The sequence below is a fragment of the Ochotona princeps genome, chromosome 2 (assembly GCF_030435755.1).
Source record: "Ochotona princeps isolate mOchPri1 chromosome 2, mOchPri1.hap1, whole genome shotgun sequence".
In the NCBI taxonomy this organism is placed as follows: domain Eukaryota; kingdom Metazoa; phylum Chordata; class Mammalia; order Lagomorpha; family Ochotonidae; genus Ochotona; species Ochotona princeps.
This window is the reverse complement of record NC_080833.1, coordinates 101,951,832-101,972,083: the sequence shown is the minus strand read 5'-3', so window position 1 is coordinate 101,972,083 and position 20,252 is coordinate 101,951,832. Positions and strand designations below refer to the sequence as shown.

At 47.3% G+C, this 20,252-nt stretch overlaps 1 protein-coding gene across 1 annotated transcript; it reads right to left on the bottom strand.

The window, feature by feature from the left end:
- Positions 1-12,660: 12,660 nt before the first annotated feature.
- On the bottom strand, positions 12,661-19,712 carry LOC101522782 (3 beta-hydroxysteroid dehydrogenase/Delta 5-->4-isomerase-like). Its single transcript, XM_004581860.2, has 3 exons — positions 19,540-19,712; positions 16,003-16,167; positions 12,661-13,844 (listed from the first exon to the last, which is right to left on the bottom strand). Exons 1-3 carry the CDS (start codon positions 19,682-19,684, stop codon positions 13,033-13,035), a joined length of 1,122 nt encoding a protein of 373 aa, XP_004581917.2. The 5' UTR covers positions 19,685-19,712; the 3' UTR covers positions 12,661-13,032.
- Positions 19,713-20,252: the final 540 nt, after the last annotated feature.

Genomic DNA, 20,252 nt, shown 5'->3' with positions numbered 1-20,252 from the left:
TTTTTCTTTTTCTCTTTCTGGACTACAAGCATACCATCCCATTCACTCCTGGTCTGTCATTTTCCATTGAAAAATCTACTGATAGTCTAGCACCTGACTTGACACTTTCCTTTTGCAATTTAGCATTTTCTGTTTGATAGCTTACAGAGAGTGTATTTTCTTGGCTTACTATCTAAGGGGTACTTTGAGCTGTCTCAAACTGGGGTCCATCTTTTCTCAAGAATTGTATTTTTAATTTTTCTTTTTGCATTTTGTTAAACACATATTCCCTGACCTTTCCCTTTTCCTCTCTGTCTGTTACACCAATAATGTGAATCTTTGCTTGCTAGTGCTGTTCTTCCAGGTCTCCAACATGTGTTCAGGTTCCCAAGGAATTGCACCATAATCCTCTGCTGCTTTCCCAGGCCATAAGCAGGGAGCTGGATGGGAAGTGGAGCACATGAAACACAAACCAGTGCCTGTCTGTTGATATGCTGCGTAAATGGTAATAATGGCCAGAACTGGACTAGTGATGCCAGAATCCTAGAACTCCCACCAGGTCTCCTACACAGGTGGCAGGGACTCAAGTGGTTGGAATTATTTTCTACTGCTTTTTCAGACACATTAACCAGGAACTGGATTGGAAATGGAGCAACTGGAACTTGAGCCAGCACTCTGATACACAATGCTGTCATTGAAGATGACGGCCACTGTGCCATGATTCCAGCACACAAGGTGAAGCATCTTCTTGCACTCCCCCATACTTCTCTGCTTGCTGTGTTATAAACATGTGGGACGTGAACATTTACAGGAGTTGTTCAGACTGGACTATGGTGTTTAGGTTTTCAGAGGGGAGCAGGAACGGAGTGTTCCAGTCCTCACCCTTTCCCAGCTGCCAATCACCTGCCTTTGGACTTTTGTGTCTGCAAAGCTACTTACGAGGCTTAGAGTGCTTTTCCCTCTTGCCCTCAGGGTGAGTGCCTCAACGACATCCTTCATTTGTTAAGATTCAATGGTGACACAGGACAACATTCAAATACACTTAAGGATCATAGTTGACGTTTTCGTATGAGTCTAGTATTGGACAACCTATCATTATTTTTAAAAAGCAAAGTATTTTTTTTTTTTTTAACAAAGACAGATTTACAGAGAGACGGAGAGATAGTGGGAAAGATCTTCCATCCTCTGGCTCACTCCCCAAGTGGCCACAATGGCCTGAGCTGAGCTGATCAAAGCCAGGAGCCAGGAGCTTCTTCTGAGTCTCCCATGTGGGTGCAGGATCCCAGAACTTTGGGCTGCCCTAGACTGCTTTCCCAGGCCACAAGTAGGGAACTGAAACAGAAGTGGAGCAGTTGGGACATGAACCAGCACCCATATGGGACCCAGCATATGCAAGGTGAGGATTAACAAAGCAGAATCAGGGCTCAGCAAGGCGGCCTAATGGTTAAAGTCCTCACCTGGAACGCGTCGGGATCCCATATGGGTGCTCGTTCTAATACCGGCAGCCCTGCTTCCCATCCAGCTCCCTGCTTGTGGCCTGGGAAAGCAGTCAAGGACGGCTCAAAGCCTTGAGACCCTGCCTCTGCGTGGGGGACCTGAAGGAAATTTGTGGCTCCTGGCTTCGAATCAGCTCAGCTATGACTGTTGCAGTCACTTGGGGAGTGAATCATGGGACAGAAGAGCTTTCTCTCTGTCTCTCTCTGCTTCTTTCTGTCTATCTGACTTTGCAATAAAAATAAACAAATATTTTTTAAAAATAAAAAGGCAGAATCAGGGGGAATGAAGTGTATTTTTGTTTCCATGTCATTTTATTGAGGAAGTTAAATGCAGAAATTTCTTAATCATACTGAAGCAGTCTGACCTTTGGGCATTCTGCTTTTTTTTTGATTTCCCAGAAAATGAGATAAACACCTTGGTCTTAGGTTGGTAGCTTGGAATCTCAGCTTGGTGGTGCCTTCTTGTTTTGGTCTTCCACTGCTAGAGCAGGTATTCATCCTTATCTGTGAACTGACCCTGAGATTGCTGAGGACAAGCCAGATAACACAGGCCTTGAGGGGAGATGTTGGTTTCACCTTAGTCACTTCACGTTGAATGCCACAGATAACCGCTCTGGTCTCTGGTGGCCACCATATCTTTTGCAATCAATTCTCTGTGAACTACGTCATCGTTTGGCCTATGTTCAGTGACTTTCTCCTGTCATTGAAAGTGAGGCATGTGACAAGGCCCCTGATGAGAAGGCTGATGGGGGAAAGGAATGATGAGGAGCTAGAAGGAGAGGGAGAGGCTCTGTGATGAAACAGATGAGGGGAAGAACAAGGAGAATGAGAGAGAGACTGGCCTTTGGAGGTGTGAGATAGGAGAGCTCTATGCTTTTTGGGTGAGTGGTTAGTCAGTTCTTATGGGAATTTACAACTAGTTCCTCTTTTCTTATGGGAACTTTTATTTGGCTTAGTTATATGATTTGAATGGTTCAAATTCTGGGTTATGAAACAGCAGTTGGGTAATACCAATTTGTCTAAGTGTGCTGTGTGCAGCTTCAAGGACACTGTCACTATAACTGGGGCCTGGGAGTTCGTGCTGTTTTTTCCCCATCCAGGTCCATTTTTTTCTTTTAAAAAAATTTTATTTTAAATATTGTTTACAGAGTTGAGAGGGATGCATGCCCATGTGGGCCTCTGGTTAGCATGGGGAAGGTCAGGTACACAGGAAGGTTGAGAGGGACACATGTTTCAGTTTTCTTTTTCTCTTGTGTCCACAGGGGAGGAGAGGGAGGGTTTACCTCTTGCTGTCAAAACACGTCAATGCCTGGGGATGGGAAATGGTATCTGTATCTGGGGGAAAGAGGGAGATATGGGGAGAAGCCACACCCAGCCTCCCAAATGTCTCTGTTCCCAGGGATGGAATACAACCACCACCACCAGCCCAGGTCCCTGATGTGGCCTGGTCTGAGGGTCCTGCTCAAGAGGTTTTGATAGTTCAGCAGTTCTGAATTACTGCCGATCTTGCCACTCAAAGCACAATGAAATCTCTCCAGAATCCACTGGTTGACATAGTCTACCTTGGAGTCTCCATTTGCCCAGATACTCACTGAAAACACTTGGCTGGGGCAGTTCATTGATTTCTTCTGCCCTCCGTCCTCTGTTATAGTACCAGGTGACCTCTGCGGGCTCCAATGAACTGCCATATTTGCACTGCACAGTCAGACCATGGAATCTTCAATTCTCTCCATGGTTGGGGTTCTGAGTCCAGCAATTCCATTGGGGAGATCCCCAAAGAAACTTCATCTGAGGTGATTCCAGACCTGATTCTTGTGTGTGCTTGCCAATACAGGGTCCAGCACAGTCCGTCACCCTGGTCAGTTTATGCATATGCTGGTGGTTTCAATTGCTTGGTCAGTTCTGTCTCCAGCCCTGTTTTCTACACAAACCAATGGGTATTGCAGCCCAGACTATTTCTGTCCACCACACACTTGGCCCTCACACAAACTAGTAGGAGCTGCAACCCAGTCAGAGAGACCTGTAATAACCCCCACCAGGCCCATCTCCTGCCCTGGCTCCTGTGCTTGCCAGTATGTACAGTAGACTGGACCAGTCTGTCCCATATCCATTAAGCTCTCATACATATCAATGGGTATTGAAGCTTAGTTTAACTCAATCAACCCCACTATCCAGCTCATACATGTGCTGGTGGGTGCCATTCTTTGTTTAGCCATACCTGCCCCAGTCCTGGTTCTCATGCTCACCAGTGGGAGTGGCAACCCAAGAGAAAGGTGCCCACTGTTTCCCTACTGGGCCCATTCCCACTCCCGGATCTTGCACTATCTAGGTGGTTTTGCAGTTTAACTTGACAGATTTTTGCCCCCATGCTATTATCTGCCAGTTGAAGCTGTAGCGAAGGCCAACCAACCCACACCTACTCTGGCTTATGCATGCTTCTGTAGGAACAGTCAACCCAGGCTGCCTTTCCCCGATCCAGCTCACATGAGGCCAACAGGTGTTGTAGCCCCGCCCAGCCTGGTCTGCCCCCAATCCCAGCTCTCACATTCACCAGTGAAAGTGGTGGTCTGGCAGGGTAGTCCTCCACAGCCCCACTATTGTGTTCACCCCCTCTGACCCTGGGTGTCGCATGTGTTGGTTGGGTGATGTGGCCCAGTCCGGCATGGCCTACCTCACCTGGGCATTTGTCAGTGGGTGCTGTAGCCTGGTCTGACCCGGCCCACCCCTAATTCCAGTTCATGCCAGTAGGGGCTACAGCTTAACACAGCCAGCCATCCCCTAGTCTTGGCCCTCATGTGAACTGGCTTGTGTTGTGGCCCAACCTGGCCTGATACACACTATTCTGGTGCTTGGATTCACCAGTGGGTGATATGAACTGGTCCAGCGAGGTTTGCCCCCTCACATGCACCAAATGTATGATGGTGGATATCATAACCTGGCTGGTCTGGGTTGCTCCCTATTGTAGTTCTTGCACTCATCTGCAGGGACTATGTTGTGACAGAGGAGCTTCCGAAGCTCCTCCATCAGAACCTCTCCCAATACCCACCCTTCAGTGGGTCCATGTGCCAGCCCTTCTTAATCCACTTCCTGTCCTAGCTGGAACAGTGACTTTCCTGACCGGCCTTCACCCATTCCGGTTTTTACTGTTAGATGTTACAGCCCAGCCAAGGCTGGTCCATGTCCAGACACAGCTCACACATGCCTCAGCAGGGGCAGATACCTAGTGCAATCCATCCTACCCATCTTATCCTGGTTCTCATGAGCACCAGTGGGTGCTAGGGTCTAGCTCAGTCTGTGGCACCCCAGACCCAGTCCACACCTGTGCTGAGGGATGCTGCAGCCATGTTTAGATCAGATAGAAGCCTCCATTCCAACCCTTGCACTCACCAGTGGGAACCATGACCTAGCCAGAGTGTCCCCTTTACTCCCCAACTAGGCCTGTTCCTAGCTACAGATCTCGCATGTGTCAGTGGTTGCTCTGACCCAGCTTGGCATAGTCCTTCCCCTGTCTTGACCTTTGCCTTTGGATGCTATAGCCTGGCTTGACCCGGCCTTCCCCCAGTCCCAACTCTCACCGGCAGGTGCTATAACCTGGCCCTGCTCAGTCTGCTCCCAACCCTGGCTCATGTAAACCAGTATGTGTGATAGCTTGGCATGGCATGACCTGCACTCCAGCCTGGTTTCTGCACTCACCATGGGTTGAGGTGTGCTCGGCCCTGTCCAATATGCCTTCCTCCGAAACCAACCAACAGTTGGAGCTACCTTGCCCAGTCTGCCTGACCCCCAGGCCCAGACCATGTGCTCACCAATGGGAGCTATGACCCAGTACGGGAGTTTCCCAAGTTCTCCCACTTGGCCAACTCCCAGACCCAGATCTCATGCATGCCAGTGGGTGCTAAGTCCTTGCCCGCCTTAGCCTGCCCCTCCATCTTGGCCTTGTATGGGCTGGTGAATGTTGTGGCCCAGCCTACCCACACCATAAAATAGGATACACATGTGGGTGCTGCAGTTTGGACCTGACCAGACTCAGTCCCTGTACCTGTGAGTGTTGACAGGTTCTATGGTCACAGCTAGCTCAGCCGATTACCACCTCAACTCTAGAGCTAGCCAGCAGGACTTGTATTTCCACAAGGTTTGACCCACATATTCACTACATAATCAACCCCTAGGCCTGGTTTTCTCACATGCTGGTTAGTGTCATGGCTCTGCCTAATGTGACCTGTTCCTTGTTCTGACATTCAGTCAGGTACTGGGATCTATTCCTGCTAGACAGGCTTCCAGTCCTAGCTTTTACACGAACTGGTGTGTGGTGGTCAGCCATGTTTCATGCTAACAAACCCAAATCAGGACTCCCATGTGGGCTGGTGCGTCAGTCTGACCCATACAGATTTTTTGGCCTCTCCCCTGCAAACTACCATGTCTCAGTATCCTCAGTTACCTGCAGGTACAGTGGCCCTGGAAGTACAGTGGCATGTCAGTGGTGGATGGGGAGTTAAGATCCCCAGCAGGAAACCTGACCTGGTGTGGATTCCCCCAGCTACAGCCACGTGGCTGGGAGATTCAGACGCCCGAGCCTCTGAGCTGACTTACCTGTACTCCATTTACCAGAGTGGTTTTGATAACCCTGAGATGTGTTGGTTTTGTTGCTCCCTGGTTGAAAAAAATCAGAGGTCTACAGGTTGACAAAGTTCACCTTAGTATATCCACACACCCATACACTTGCTGAACAAAGCTTGGCTGAGAGAATTGTCCAACCTGTTCTGTTTTCCATCCTCTGATGAGGCAGTTGAGTTCCTACTGGCCTAAATGAGCTGGCTGTCATGTCTTCATGTGAATCTGGGGTATGCTGCCCATCCCACAGGTATCAGTAACTGAGGAAGCCCTTTCCCAATACATGCACTCTAAGGTCTGACCATACATCCTATGACTTCCCTGTGGCTGGGGTCTGAGCTCAGAAGTATACTTGAACTGTCCTTCATGAAATCTTGTCTACAGTGACCTCAGACTTGACTCTTATGTGTGCCAGCCAGTGTAGGGTCAGGTTTGGTCTGTCATCTGTACTAGCCAAAGAACATACTGGTGGGTGCAGCTTGGTCAGATCCATATCTCACACAAACCAATGAGTGCCATGACCCAACCCAGCCAGCCTGTTACAAACCTGGTGCTCATGCTTACCAGCAGGTGTTACAGCCTAGTCAAAAAACCTCACCAGGTCCATCCCCAGCCCTGGTTTTTGCATGGACCAACCTCTGTTGTTGTCTAGTCTAGCCCAGCCCATATTCCATCTGGCTCAGTGCACATCCATGGGTGTTGTGGCTCAGCTCAACCTGACCCGCTTTGGTAGCAATACTGAGACTAGACTACATGACCTCTGTGAGTGATGAGTCAAGGAGTATCTAGTGTCTAGCCCAAGGCACTGTCAGTAGGATGGAAGAAAACCCATTCAAGAAGTATTTCCTGGCCTAACGCGATAGCGCAGTGGTTAAAGTCCTCGCCTTGCACACGCCAGGATCCCATAGGGGTGCCAGTTCTAATCCCGGCAGCTTCGCTTCCCATCTAGCTCCCTGCTTGTGCCCTGGGAAAGCAGTAGAGGATGGCCCAAAGCTTTGGGACCCTGCACCCATGTGGGAGACCCGGAAGAAGCTCCTGGCTCCTGACTTCAGATTGGCTCAGCTCCAGCCATTGCGGCTGCTTGGGGAGTGAATTATTGGATGGAAGATCTTCCTCTCCTCTCTTTCCTCCTCTCTGTATATCTGACTCTCCAATAAAAATAAATAAATCTTTAAAAAAAGGAAGTATTTCCAAGATAAACTGGATAGGACTGGATGGTAGTTTGGAGGTGAAGTGGGGATAACATCCAGACTTTTGGCCTCAGCAAGTGGGTGCATGAGCGTGTGATCACATAAGCAAGCACACACTGCTGAAGCCCTGCTTGTCCTTGCGTTTGTCTCAGTTGTCTCTGCATTCCATCTTACTATTACTTCATTGATCAGGCCTTTGTTTGTTGCTTACAGTCTTGAAATAGCCTTTCAATATCTTCAAATCTCTCTAGGTACTGCTGTAAAATTGTCTTCAGTGAAGAACAAAGCAAGAATCTTTACTGGTTTCTCAAGGTATTTTGAATTTTATAGGCTGCTGTAGAGACATACCCTTGTCCTTTATGAATCTAAACTTTAAGATAAGGCACCTTTGTTTTCAAGATTTATTTTATTTTTATTGTGCAAAGCCAGATACACAAAGAGGAATATCTTCCATCGGATGATTCACTCCCCAAGTAGCCGCAACAGTTGGCCTCAGCAACTGAGCCGATCTGAAGCCAGGAGCCAGGAATTTCCTCCAGGCCTCCTACACAGGTGCAGGGCCCCAAGGCTTTGGGCTGTCCTGCTTTCCCAGGAAACAAGCAGGGAGTTGGATGGGAAGCTGGGCTGCTGGGCCTAGAACCGTTGCCCATATGGTTCAAGGCAAGGACTTTAGCCAGTAGGCCACCACACCAGGCCCAAGATAGGGCATCTTTAATGCAAAGTAATTGTAATGTGATCTTTAGAAGGGGCGTGGATTTCTGTCCAAACAGAAGAGTGGCACTTGCCCAACCTTTGCAAATGGCAATGAAGCACTGTTTTAAAATAAAAGTGAAACACACACACACACACACACACACACACACACACACACCACACACACACAAATTTCTACTCTGAGGGAAAACATGTTAAGATTTTCCATCTGCTGGTTCACTGCCCAAATGGCCACACTGGCCAGAGCTGTGCCAGAAGCCAGGAATTTTGTCCAGGTTTTCCACTTGGATGGCATGGTCAAAAGTTGTTGAGGCCATTTTCTGGTACTTTCTAAGGCATTCTACTTCTCTGATTAGGGTGGGGAAGGTTGAGGTATACAGGAAGGTAGGTGGGATAAATTTTTTCATTCTTTTTTATTCTCTTGGTCTGCTGGAGTGATTGGGGGAACTGCTTATTCTTTCGAACTATTTACTACCCAGGAATGGGAGATAGCCATTTGATGATGCCTTAGGGACCCTGATCTGGAGAAGAATGTTCCAAGGTATTATGTGAATAGTTTTGATAGTTCTTATATGTCTTCAGTTTCATTTCATTAGGGTTGAGAAGATCTTTCCAAGGTCTGTTGGCTGACCAAGTGCATCTTAGCACATTCACAGCCCCATACACTTGCTGCAAAGCTTGGCCAGGAAAGGTGTCCAACCTGTTTTGCTTTCTATCCTCTGATGAGGCATTCAACATCCTCTGCTGACCTAAATGAGCTGGCTGTCATATCTCCCATGTGAATCTGGGTATGCTGACCACCCCACAGATGTCAGTAACTGAGGAAGCCCAGTCCCGATACAGACACTCTAAGGTTGAGTCATATATCTTGTATTTTTCCTGTGGCTAGGATTTGAATCCAGCCATCTAGTTGGGGAGTCTCCCAAGAAACCTTGCTTGAGGTGACCTCACATTTGATTCTCATGTGTGCCAACTAGTGCAGGATCAGGTTCAATCTGTCACCTACAGCAGCCAGTGCACGTACTGCTGAATGCAGCTGCCTGGTCAGTTTCACCCCAGTCCTATCTCTCATCTGAACCAATAGATGCTGTGGCCTAGCCCAGCCCAGCCTGCCACAGGCCTGGTCTTCACACACACCAGCAGGTGTTAGTCGGCTTAGCCAGGGAGACGTTCAGTAACCTCCACTAGGCCCACCTCCAAACCCAGCTTTTACATATACCAGCAAGCCCCGCAGCCTAAGCCAGTCAGTCCCATATCCCATCTAGCTCTCATATACACCTATGGGTGTTGTGGTTTTTTTTTAGCTCAGCCTGACTACCCTCCGAGACAGTATGAATGTATTCTAATGAGTGGTATTGCCTTGACCTGATCTGTCCCCAGCCTTGGTGCTCACATTCACCAGTGGAAACTGTCGCCCAGCAGGCAAGTGCTCACAATGACCCTACCAGGCCCATTTCCAGATCTTGTACCTCCAGGGGTTACTGTGGTCCAGCCTAACATGACTTTCATCCAGTCCTGGTACTTACCAGCTGATGCTGCAGCATAGTCCAGCTGGCCCACATCTTTTTTTGCTCTTTCTCTCTCTAATGCCAGTGGTTGTGTCAGCCTAGCCCAGCCTGGCCTGCCCCTGTACCTAGCCCAAATTCCAGATGATGGGTACTGTAGCCCTGCTTGGGCTGGCAAGTCCCCAGTTCAAGCTCTCACACTCACCAGTGTAAGCAACAGCCTGGCAGGAGAGTCTCTGCCCCTACCAGGCCTACTCCCAGACCTGGGTCTTGTACTTACTAGCAGGAGGTGCAGCCTAGTAGAGGAGTTCCTCAAGTTCCCCTACCAGGTCTTCTCCCAGCCCCAGACCTCATGCATGCTGATAGGTCCCTACTTGTCACCATCTGCCCATCGTTCTTATATATGCATGAACCTGTGGGTGCTGCAGGCTGGCCCAGACCAGCCTCTTTTAAGCCATGGTTTCTACAAGTGTCAGGTAAGATCCTATCGGGTAAGTTCTGTGGTTAAGCCTGGCTTGTCCTATCACTACCAGCAGCTCTTGTGCAAACCAGTGAATGCTACAGTCCCACAGAGGCAAGCCCACAGTTTCCCTCTAGAATCTGCTCCCAGATCTAGTTCTGTTGTGTTCTGGTGGGTACTGCAGCCCAGCCTGACAAGGCCTACCCACTAGCCTGACACTTGTGGGTGGGTGCTATGGCCTGGCACAGCCAGGCATGCCCCTCAGCCTCAGCTTTTGAACGTACCAGTGAGTGACAGGCAATGCCATTTATCCCATCCTAAGTCTACCTCCTGGTTGGGTGTCTTGGCCTGATCCAGACATGCCTTCCAGTTTCCCCTGTCTAAATCACTCTATCCCGGCTCCCTTGCCTATCTTCAGGTGCAGTGGCCTGGCCCATGGCAGACCCCAGAAGTCATTCTTCCTCTGTCAAACATGCCCTCAACTGCTCCCACTGAAACACGTCCACAGACTCCTTCCCAGGGGAATCTGCAGCCCTCCTGCCTGGGGACCAGAGTGGCATGTCCTAGCCTGGGGATCCCTGCGTTCCCCACATACCTTTTAAAAAGAAAAAAGGGGAGGCAACTATGCCCAGAATTCCTAACAGCTGTTAGCTGCATTTTCCCAGCAGTGTAACACTTGCCTGGGTACAAGGCAGCCTCGGCAGTTGCCTGCAGCAGGTGATCTCCTGGTTTCCCATAAGAACAGATAACACCTTGCTCTTGGTTTCTAGTATATAATTTAGCATGGGCAGCTCTATTTTACCTTCATCTGTTAGGCCTAAAACAGGAGCTCATGCTAGTCTATGACCTTCTATACATTTTAGTGGACACTGGGTATAAAAGCAGTGGCCGTAAGATAGTGGAGCATTCCCATCATGGTTGTGTTAAGGAATGCAGGACAGGCAAATTCAGGTCTGGAGGAAGGCTATTACTGTCACCACACCCTGATGTTAATCTTCTGCATTGCTTCTGGTGGCCACTATCCATTTCCCTAACAAAACTTCAACCTGCAATCAGTTTTCTAATCTGTATCTGGTCCTCATGAAATCTTCAACCTGTCTCCAGGGGCTTTCTCCTGTCAGGGAGAGTGAAGCATGTGACTAGACCCCTTGTAAACAGGATGATGAGAATGATGAGGCAATAGAAGGACAAAGGGAGAGGACGTGTGATGAAACTGTGGAAGAAGGAGAATGAGAGAGAGACTGGCATTTGGAGGTGTGGGATAGGAGACTTCGTTTTTGAGAGAGTGGCTGGTCAGTTCTTAAGGAAATGTATTGCTGTTTCCTCTTTTTTTTTTTAAAAGATTTTATTCATTTTATTACAGCCAGATATACACAGAGGAGGACAGACAGAGAGGAAGATCTTCCCTCCGATGATTCACTCCCCAAGTGAGCCGCAACGGGCCGATGCGCGCCGATCCGAAGCCAGGAACCAGGAACCTCTTCTGGGTCTCCCACGCGGGCGCAGTGTCCCAATGCATTGGGCCATCCTCAACTGCTTTCCCAGGCCACAAGCAGGGAGCTGGATGGGAAGTGGAGCTGCAGGGATTAGAACCGACGCCCATATGGGATCCCGGGGCTTTCAAGGCGAGGACTTAAGCCGCTAGGCCATGCCGCCGGGCCCTCCTCTTTTTTTAAAAAAATTAATTAGTTAATTAATTTTATTGGGAAGCAACTTTACAGAGAGAAGAAAGAAAGACCTTCCACCTACTGGTTCACTCCCTAAGTGGTCGCGGTGACCAGAGCTGAGCCAATCCAAAGTCAGGAGCCAGGAGTTTCTTCTGGATTTCCCACATGGGTGCAGGGTTCCAAGATTTTGAGTCATTCTCTATTGCTTTCCCAGGTCACAAGCAGAGACCTGGATGGGAAATAGAGCAGCTGGGACATGAACATGTGCCCATATGGCATTCTGGTACCTGCAAAGTGAAGATTTAGCCACTGAGCGATTGCTCTGGCTTTGTTCTCTTTTCTAAGGGGAACCTGTATTTGGCTTAGTTATGTGATTTGAATGATTCAAATTCCGGGTCATGAAACAGCAGTTTTGCAGCACTTGTTTGTCTATGTATGTTGTATGCACCTTCAAGGACAGAGTCACTGCAGCTGGAAACAGATATTTCTGATATCCCTGCCTCGTCCATGTCTATTTATACGGAGTACAAGCCCTCCCAGACACCATGACAAATGCATCTAGGGATTCATGTGGGTCAAAAAACCTTAAGCCCAAGACTGGTCCAATAGGAGGCACACCATTAATTTGGGGATAACGACATATTATCACCCTGGGCCCCCCAACTATGTTGTTTCACTGAAAACCCCAAAATGGCTCAGGGCCCAAGGCGAACATACAGGATTTCAAGGGAGTTCCCTGGTTAACCAGTCCAGTGACAAACTTGCTAACCTTTTCAAGAACAAGGGCTTTGCTGATGACATGGGAAAGGGTTTCCGGCGAGGATGGCATGAGGACATACATGCACATCACTCATGGAAGCCACATGCAAGCCTAGTGAGTGCTAGCTACCCTCTTCTGACCTGTCCACACTCTGCTCACTGCATTCTCTAACCAGTCTTCTGGCCTGGGGAAGACCACATGCACTTGGAGGAAGTGCATATTACAGCAATCACACATGTTCCACCTTAGGCATAAAAGCATTTATTATCCTTTTAATTGAGCTGCAGGTAGGGTGAGGCGTTTCACTTAAAAAGCAGTGCTTTGGCATGGAAGACTGGGACTCAACAGACAGGCAAAGCTCCAGAGTCTAAGAGGACCGCAGTGTCTGAGGACCAGCTTATGAGACGTAGAAAAGAGCTGAAGCAAATCACCTTGCATGCCTTTTGCTGTGTGATGGAACCAGACAGCTCTGACTGGGAATGACTGGGGAGGTTTGTGTTGGTTAGAGGAAGACAGCAGTTGGTCCTGGTGTGAAAGGCAAGCAGGAGTGCCTGACCCGTGTCCCTGCCACTTTCTGAATGTAGCCAACATGGGAGGGCTGTGCAGACATTGCCACACAACAGTGCATGCCCATCCCGGCCATCCTCACATCACTGTGTCTTTGTCTTCAGGGTCTGCCTGTGCTGCTCCACCAGGGAGCCAATCCACTCTGTGGTCTTCTGCTTGGCTTCCTCCCAACCGAAGAGTGGCTCATAGCCTAGATCTCGCCGAGCTTTCTGGTAAGAGAAGGTGAACACGCTATTGCACAGTGTCACCAAGTGGCGATTAAAGGGGGGTTGATACGTGTAAATTGGAGCCAGCAGGAAGCTCACTAACTCCAGCAGGAAGGCAAGCCAGTACTGCAGAGACAGAGGCAGGCTGGGTCTGGAATCGAGGCAGAGGCCCCACTTTCGGCTCAGCGTGTAATTGAGGTTGTCATAGCTCTGGTGAGGTGTGTCGTCTGCAATGTAGTAGAACTTTCCCTGGATGTTTGGAGCCTTTTGGGGGTCCCGCAGGACCCTTGAGGCCAGAATGTGAGCCCAGGCTACATTGCCTACATAGACTGGGTTGACTACAGAGAACTTACCACTACGTACTATGATCCCATTGTTTTTCAAGGAGTTATTTATAATAGAAATAGTGTTTTGGTTTCCTTCCCCATAGATGTACGTGGGCCTCAAAGCACAAGTGTACAAAGTGCCACCATTTTTGAGAGTGTCTCCATTGGCTGCTAGCACTGCCTTCTCAGCCAGCTTCTTGCTGAGTGGGTATGGAGCAGACCATGTGCTTTCGCGATGTTCTTCCTCATGGCCATTCCTGACGATTTCCTTGTATGAGTTGGGTCCAGCCACTTCCACTGAGCTGGTGTAGATGAAGAAGGGCACACTGGATCGAACACAGGCTTGCAGCAGCAGCTGGGTACCTGCCGCAGGGAACAAGTCACCGTTCTCAGGATACAAAGTTGGAGTGCTCTGACTTCCACAGTCACATTTACTCTCTGTCCCGCACCCCAGTGAGGGAAGTGAATATTAAAATTCTAAAAGGTGTCCTTCCCTTTCTCTTGCTGACATATATCCATTCTGCAGTCATAGGAACACCACAAACCTGAGAAACAGAGCTGGGACTCTTAGGCTTTTTATTTTTGTTTACCTGTATTCATGTGTGGAGAAATGTTGCATTGCTAGTTTACATGTTTGTAAATGAAGACATGAAAACCACCATTTGTCCTCTTTTTCTCCTCATGGATGCCACACGTCAAGATTTTGTGCAATCCTGACCCTGAGCCACCAAAGGACTCTACTTGGTTTTCATCACAACTGCACCCACACTATCATGCGCAGGTAACATGCACTCCTCTATATACTTCAACTAATTGTGTTTTCCTTATTGGCCATTAAGCAGTTGGGTCACCAGGATTTTTGGGGGGGAAAGAGGGGCAAGGGAGGTGGTGTCTGAACAAAGGGTTAGTGAATTAAGAGCAAATGAAGGTTCCAGAGTTTGTTTGTCACTGCAAATTCCTTCTGTAAGCCCACTCTTCATTTGGCTGTTACTACGTTTACTATTCTGGGACACTAAAGGTGACAAGTCTTCTTACATCTTAGGATCTAGAGCCCTGCACTAACCTCTCCTCTTGTGGCAGGCGGAGAACTGAATGGAAGCTGTCATCTCCTGCTTGTGATCCCTGTAACACGAGGATGCTGAGGATTTCTTGTGACTGTGCAGACTGAATCTCACAGCTGAGCTGGGGCAGCTGCCCTTGAGAGAAGACATCCCAGTCAACGCATCACTTCTCACATATACACATGTGTGTTCACATGTGTGAATGTCATCTGGCAACTCTTGCACCTACAAAGTGTGCTACAGACAGGTTTTTTTTTTTCCTTACAGACAGCCTGATTTTAAAATCTTTTTTGGTTGGTTGTTTTTACAAAGTAAGTCTAGTGGAAGAGAAAATCGCTGTTTGTTTACTTTCAAGAGGGAGGATGATCATCATTGTAATCTGGTAGTGCTAGTGGGTATAGCAAAAAGATACCTCCATCATTTTCCCTTCCTTTTCACATCCCTAAAATTTGAGAGCAGTGTATATCAGAGGCTAAACACTGACAACAGGTTCTTTTTGTATATTTTTAATGGGATGTGCTAAGTAGGTACAAGCAAGGGCCCGTTTCCTGCATGGTTCTGGAGCCCTAATGCACTTGGTTGTTTGAGAGCATGAGTCAGTGAGTAGAGTCAATTTGGAGGGCAAAGCAGGAAGGTTAGAAGGGCCAGGATTTGGATGATGTGAAACTCAAAAGTTGGTTTCCAGATATCTAAGGGGTGGTGTCACCAGCTAGGACTCTGGGTCTTGTGTCTAGAGTTCAGATGGATTGCAAAGCCATGCTTAGAGAAACTTCAAGCCTTTGAGGGTTGATGGTTTATTGCATATGTCCATGGGCATTTGGATAGAAACTGCTGCTCAGTTCCTAGTGATGAGATGGAGAGCTAGTATTATGGGCTTTTTTGTTGTTGTTGTTAAGAAAATGATTCCTGTGTCATGGCAGAAAATTTTGAAGATTAAAAAAATAATCAAAATGTTAAAAAAAAATGTTATGGGAACTCATATGCTGTATAGTTCTGCCCCGGTGACCCCATTATTTGAGATGCGAATATGGTTCTGGAAGTTATCATGAGTCCCTACTTTAGGACTTAAGTGTATCATTAAAGAAGCACCTGTAAAGTTTGTTCTGGATCAGATGTGACAAGTTGTGGTTTGATGTCGCATACTTTGAATTGGAGTTTAAATGGATGTTTTACTAGATCAACAACAGAAATCTTTCCTGAACCCAGAGTCACACAAGTGTGAGTTTATACTATAGCTCTCCTATTGACCACTTTTGATGCCTTGGACACATTATTTGTTATTTTCAGCTCTAGTTTCCTTGTCTGAATCACAGAGGACAGTAGCCTTGAACTCTTTCTAATGGGAGTAAGAAGTAAAAAGAGCACAGAGGTGCCCAGTGTGGAAGATCATCTGCCCTTTCTTTGCTGTTTCCCTTCTTCACCTTCTCACTGGATCCATCTCTTTTTCAGGTTGCTCTTACCTTTCAGATTGACATCCATGATGACGTCTCTGGGAATGACACCTCTGACATCAATGAGACTGGCAGCATGGATGACAACGGAGATGCCCTGGCAGGCTGTGTCGAGGCATTGCTCATCCAGAATGTCTCCTTCCAGCATGGTCAGCTTGATCTTGTTCTTGAGCTCTGTGTAAACACAAGGTAGGATGTGTGGAAGCTTTCTTGGGTGCCTGGGAAGCTTTCATGGGAAGGAGGCATTTCCTGAGGCCTTCAAGGACAGTTAGAGTGGAGGTATAGTGTGCTGGGGGCACACTCTTGGCAGGTCCAAGACAACAAAGACACTGAGATCTGATTGTGCAGCATTTCTGGGGAGGGAGTAAACATGTAGGGGCTGGCGTTGTGTTGCAGCAGGTTTGGCCATTTTCTGCAAAGCCTGCTTTCCATATGAATACTGGTTTGTGTCCCAGCTGCTTCCCTTCCAACATGGTTCCTGGCTATACACCTGAGAAGGCAGCCAGAAATGTCCCAATTATTTGAGCACTGTTTGTGTGTGTGGGAGATTCAGATGGAATTCCTGCCTCCTATCTTGGACCTCAACCAGTCCTGGCCATTGCAGTGTTTGGAGGGAGTGAATCAATGTATGGATGAGCCATCTCTTTGTCTCTCTGTCTCTCTGTCTCTGTGACTCTGTCTTTCAAATAAATAAGTTTGGTGGGATTTTTTAAAGTTTTTTAAAAAACCTGCAAAGATCTTTTTCCATTTCCGTTCATTCTGAAAAGGAATCTGAGAAACAAGCTTATGTTGCTAGAGCATAAACATTATTAAAGAAAATCATGGGACATTTCTCAAGTTGGGTAAAGAAGTGGGGTGGTTGTGCAAAGTTGGATATAAGAATAAAGAACGTAAATTTGATTTTGTGTGGAGCAGAAACATGTGTAGATTTGGAATAGGAGGAGAACTAGAGAGAGTTGTGTAGGATGCCAGCCTGAGTCTCAGAAGATCAAGCATACTAGTATGGAGTCAAAAGAAAGCAAGTTGATCCTGAGAACATGTAGAATGTCCCTGGCAATATAAGGAGGACTGTGGTATTGAGTTGCAGAGGAAATGAGAGACAGCCAACACTTTAGGCTTTCTTTGGAGAAGTCCTAGTACTCACTGGACTGAGAAGAGAAGATTCCAAGTCAATCCTGATATTTCTTGTTTGGACAGAGGAGAGTAAATCCATATCCAGGAATTTGGAAAGGGCTCAATGGTGCACTTAATGGAAAAAAAATCTACGTTTTATATATATATATATATATACACATATATATATATTTATTTATATAATTATAAATCTACATTATAATATTATAAAATCTACTTATATAATTATAAAATCTACATTATATATAATATATATATATATATAAAGCAGATAGTAATGCTGAAAGTGAGTCAGCTAGAGCCAGATTTAGAGTGACAATTCAGGAGCAATAATTCTTTGCTTAGATGCATACCCAAGCAGTTCCTCTCTTTGAACTTTGGTGAATCCTGTCTATTCCCAGCCCTTCCCACAGTCAAACACCTCCTGCAAGGTCCTGATGACAAGAGGGGAGGAAGAGGCTACTGAGAGGAGCTGGGGAACCACTGCAACTGAGATTTTCTCTGGTTGTCCCTCCCTCTGATCCCCTTTCCTTACTGTGCTGACGTCAGATGAAGGCTCAGAGGGATCACTGTGTCAGAGCAGAAGTGCAGAGTCCAGAGAGAAATGGGGACCTCCCTGCATCAGTTCTGGGACTCCTGCAAGCACAGGAGCCAACACGCTGGCTGTGTTGCTGAAAGAGCCTGAGTGCCTGCCTTCTCCCAGCACTCGGCACTTGGCAAGTGGTCTGTGAAGGCTGAGTCAGCAATTGCCTTGGGTATGAGCTGTGTTAGAGAGAGGCCCAAAGAGACTGTGAGTTCCAAAGCAGCAGGACTGCCTGGCTTGCAATCCATCTTGTGTCTGTGGGAACTTGGATAAGTGAATGGACCCCTCCGGAGCAGACTCTTCATCTATGCCAGGGGAAGGTACTTCTTCTCATGAAGTTCTTACGAGCAGCAAGTGAGTCGACAGATGAGAAGAAAGTAGTCCGGTGGCTGCACAGAATGAATAGCCATGATTTTCTGTTACTGCCTCGATTCTGGGGAGCCTGTTTATCCACTTCACTCCTGATTGCACCTGCTGGAAGCTGTTCCCTTGGCTGGCATGAGATGTGAGATTGCAAATATTGGTGACTCATGAGATGACAATAGTTAATATTGATCCATTGTTAATATTTGTTTATCAGTGATGCAACTGAAGCAGACAGGAGGAATCCCGACATGAGCAGAAGAGAAGAGAGTTAAAGAAATTGGAGTGGATAGTTCCTGAGTGCAATGCAGGGATTCTCATTAAATAGGTGTGCTCATGTGGGGCCCTTTGTCTTTGTGGGGACTTTGAGGGCCTCTTTGTCCAAATGGGTGGTAACCCCTGCTCTTGTCCCCCTCAGTTCTTGGAGGAGGAAGCTGTTGTGCAGGAAACTCTCCAGTCAGATTGTTTTTGTTTGTTTGTCTTGTGTTTGTGCCAGAGAAGCAATTTGGGAAAGAGATGGTGTTCTGTTCCAGCAACATCTGAGGCCCCGTTCTTGTGGGATGAGAAGCAGGGAAATGATCAGGAAGAGATGGACAGGAAATCCAGGGAGGACACTTCTGAGCTGTGCATTTCTCGCTGTGGATCTGACTGCTTTGTGTATTTGTGCCTGTTCTTTCTAGGTTACTTTCTAGGGGCTGGTGTTCTGGTTTAGTGGGTTAAGTCACTGACTGGAATACTGGCATCCTATAAAGATGCTGGTTGGAAACCCAGCTGATACACTACTGAGACAGTTCCCTCTAAAGTACTTGGGAAAGCAGTGGACAATGGTCCAAGTTCTTGTGCACTTGCATCCTCCTGGGAGACCTGAAAGAAGCTCCAGGCTTCTGACTTCTGCCCAACCTAGCCTTGGTCATTATGGCCATTTGGACAGTGAACCAATAAGTGAATGATTCTCTCTCTCTCCCTCTCTCTTGCTTTTCTCTCCATGACTGTTCCTTTCTAATAAATAAAATCAAATCTTTAAAAAAATTTTCCTGTTTCACAGATTTGTACATACACATTCTTATACACACACTCAATTCTACTTTCACTTAATATACTATAGAAGTCACAAAAACATAACACAACGAAGACCCAGCGAAATTTTCTGAGGTAGGAACCCAGTGTCAAGACCAGAAAGCTGTAAGTACTCCAGAGCATGAGAGCTGAGGACATGGCAGGGAAGTGAAGTGTGAATTTCTCCAACAGTGTGGACTAGAGGTGGAAGTGCTAGCCTGCACTCCCTCTCTCAGGCTCTAGATCCCGCCATGGTCCTGTCTCCTACACCCACTCCAGGGTCTTTCATACTATGCCTTCTGTGAGTTCCTTTAAGATGACTATGAACGCGAGATTAGCCTTGGTGTTGTTGCGACTTTCCTAAATTTCCTGACAATGGAGCCCAACATCCAAGCCTTGGGTTCACTTACTTGAAAATTCCTCCTTCACTTTTGGTCTGAAGACCTTGTCCAGGATCCTGAGCTCCTGAAGTCCCTTCTCCTGGACGAGCAAGTGGACGATCCTCTGACCCAGAAACCCTCCTGCTCCTGTCACCAGGCAGCTCCACTCCGTCATGGCCAATTCCAGGTGCAAGAAAACAGGTGCTGGGAATTGGAAATTTCTGGGAAGAAGATCTGATTCAGCAGACCCTGTAGTAGGCTGGAAAGTGTGATTAAATAAAGTCAGAGAAAATGTGCTCACTCATCATCCCCCCCCCCCCCCCCCGGCAATCCATTTGTATAAAAATCCAACATGCTCAACACCACAAATAGTTGAAAGGTAATTAAAATATGCTAACCTTTTCAGTTCTTAAACACCAAACAAAGGAGTTTTGGCGCTGAGCCCTTTGTCCTCCTAGGCAGAACTGGAACTTTATGTATTGTCGCCTCTGGCTCTGCCAATCACCTTGAACTCCGGCTGCATATTCATTGTTGGTTCTTTCTTTAGTGGCCCTCCTCCGGAAAGAGTTATGATCTTTGATTTATTTCTTATTCCAGTGTCAGGGTTCACATTATGATAAAGAGACTTGATTTTCAGCCTCAGCAGGACCCTCAGTAGTTGCTATCAGATCTCTGACATCCACAGCCAGTGAACTTAATTTAGACAGGGATCCCTCTTAGCACACAATGTGAGTTTTGGCTTT

Coding starts and splice junctions, on each gene's coding strand:
- LOC101522782 (XM_004581860.2), bottom strand. CDS start 19,684: ATGACGGAGTGGAGCTGCCTGGTGACAGGAGCAGGAGGGTTTCTGGGT. Junction 16,168..19,539: donor AGTGAAGGAGGAATTTTCAA/GTAAGTGAACCC, acceptor GTGTTTACACAG/AGCTCAAGAACAAGATCAAG. Junction 13,845..16,002: donor CATGGATGTCAATCTGAAAG/GTAAGAGCAACC, acceptor TCCCTGCGGCAG/GTACCCAGCTGCTGCTGCAA.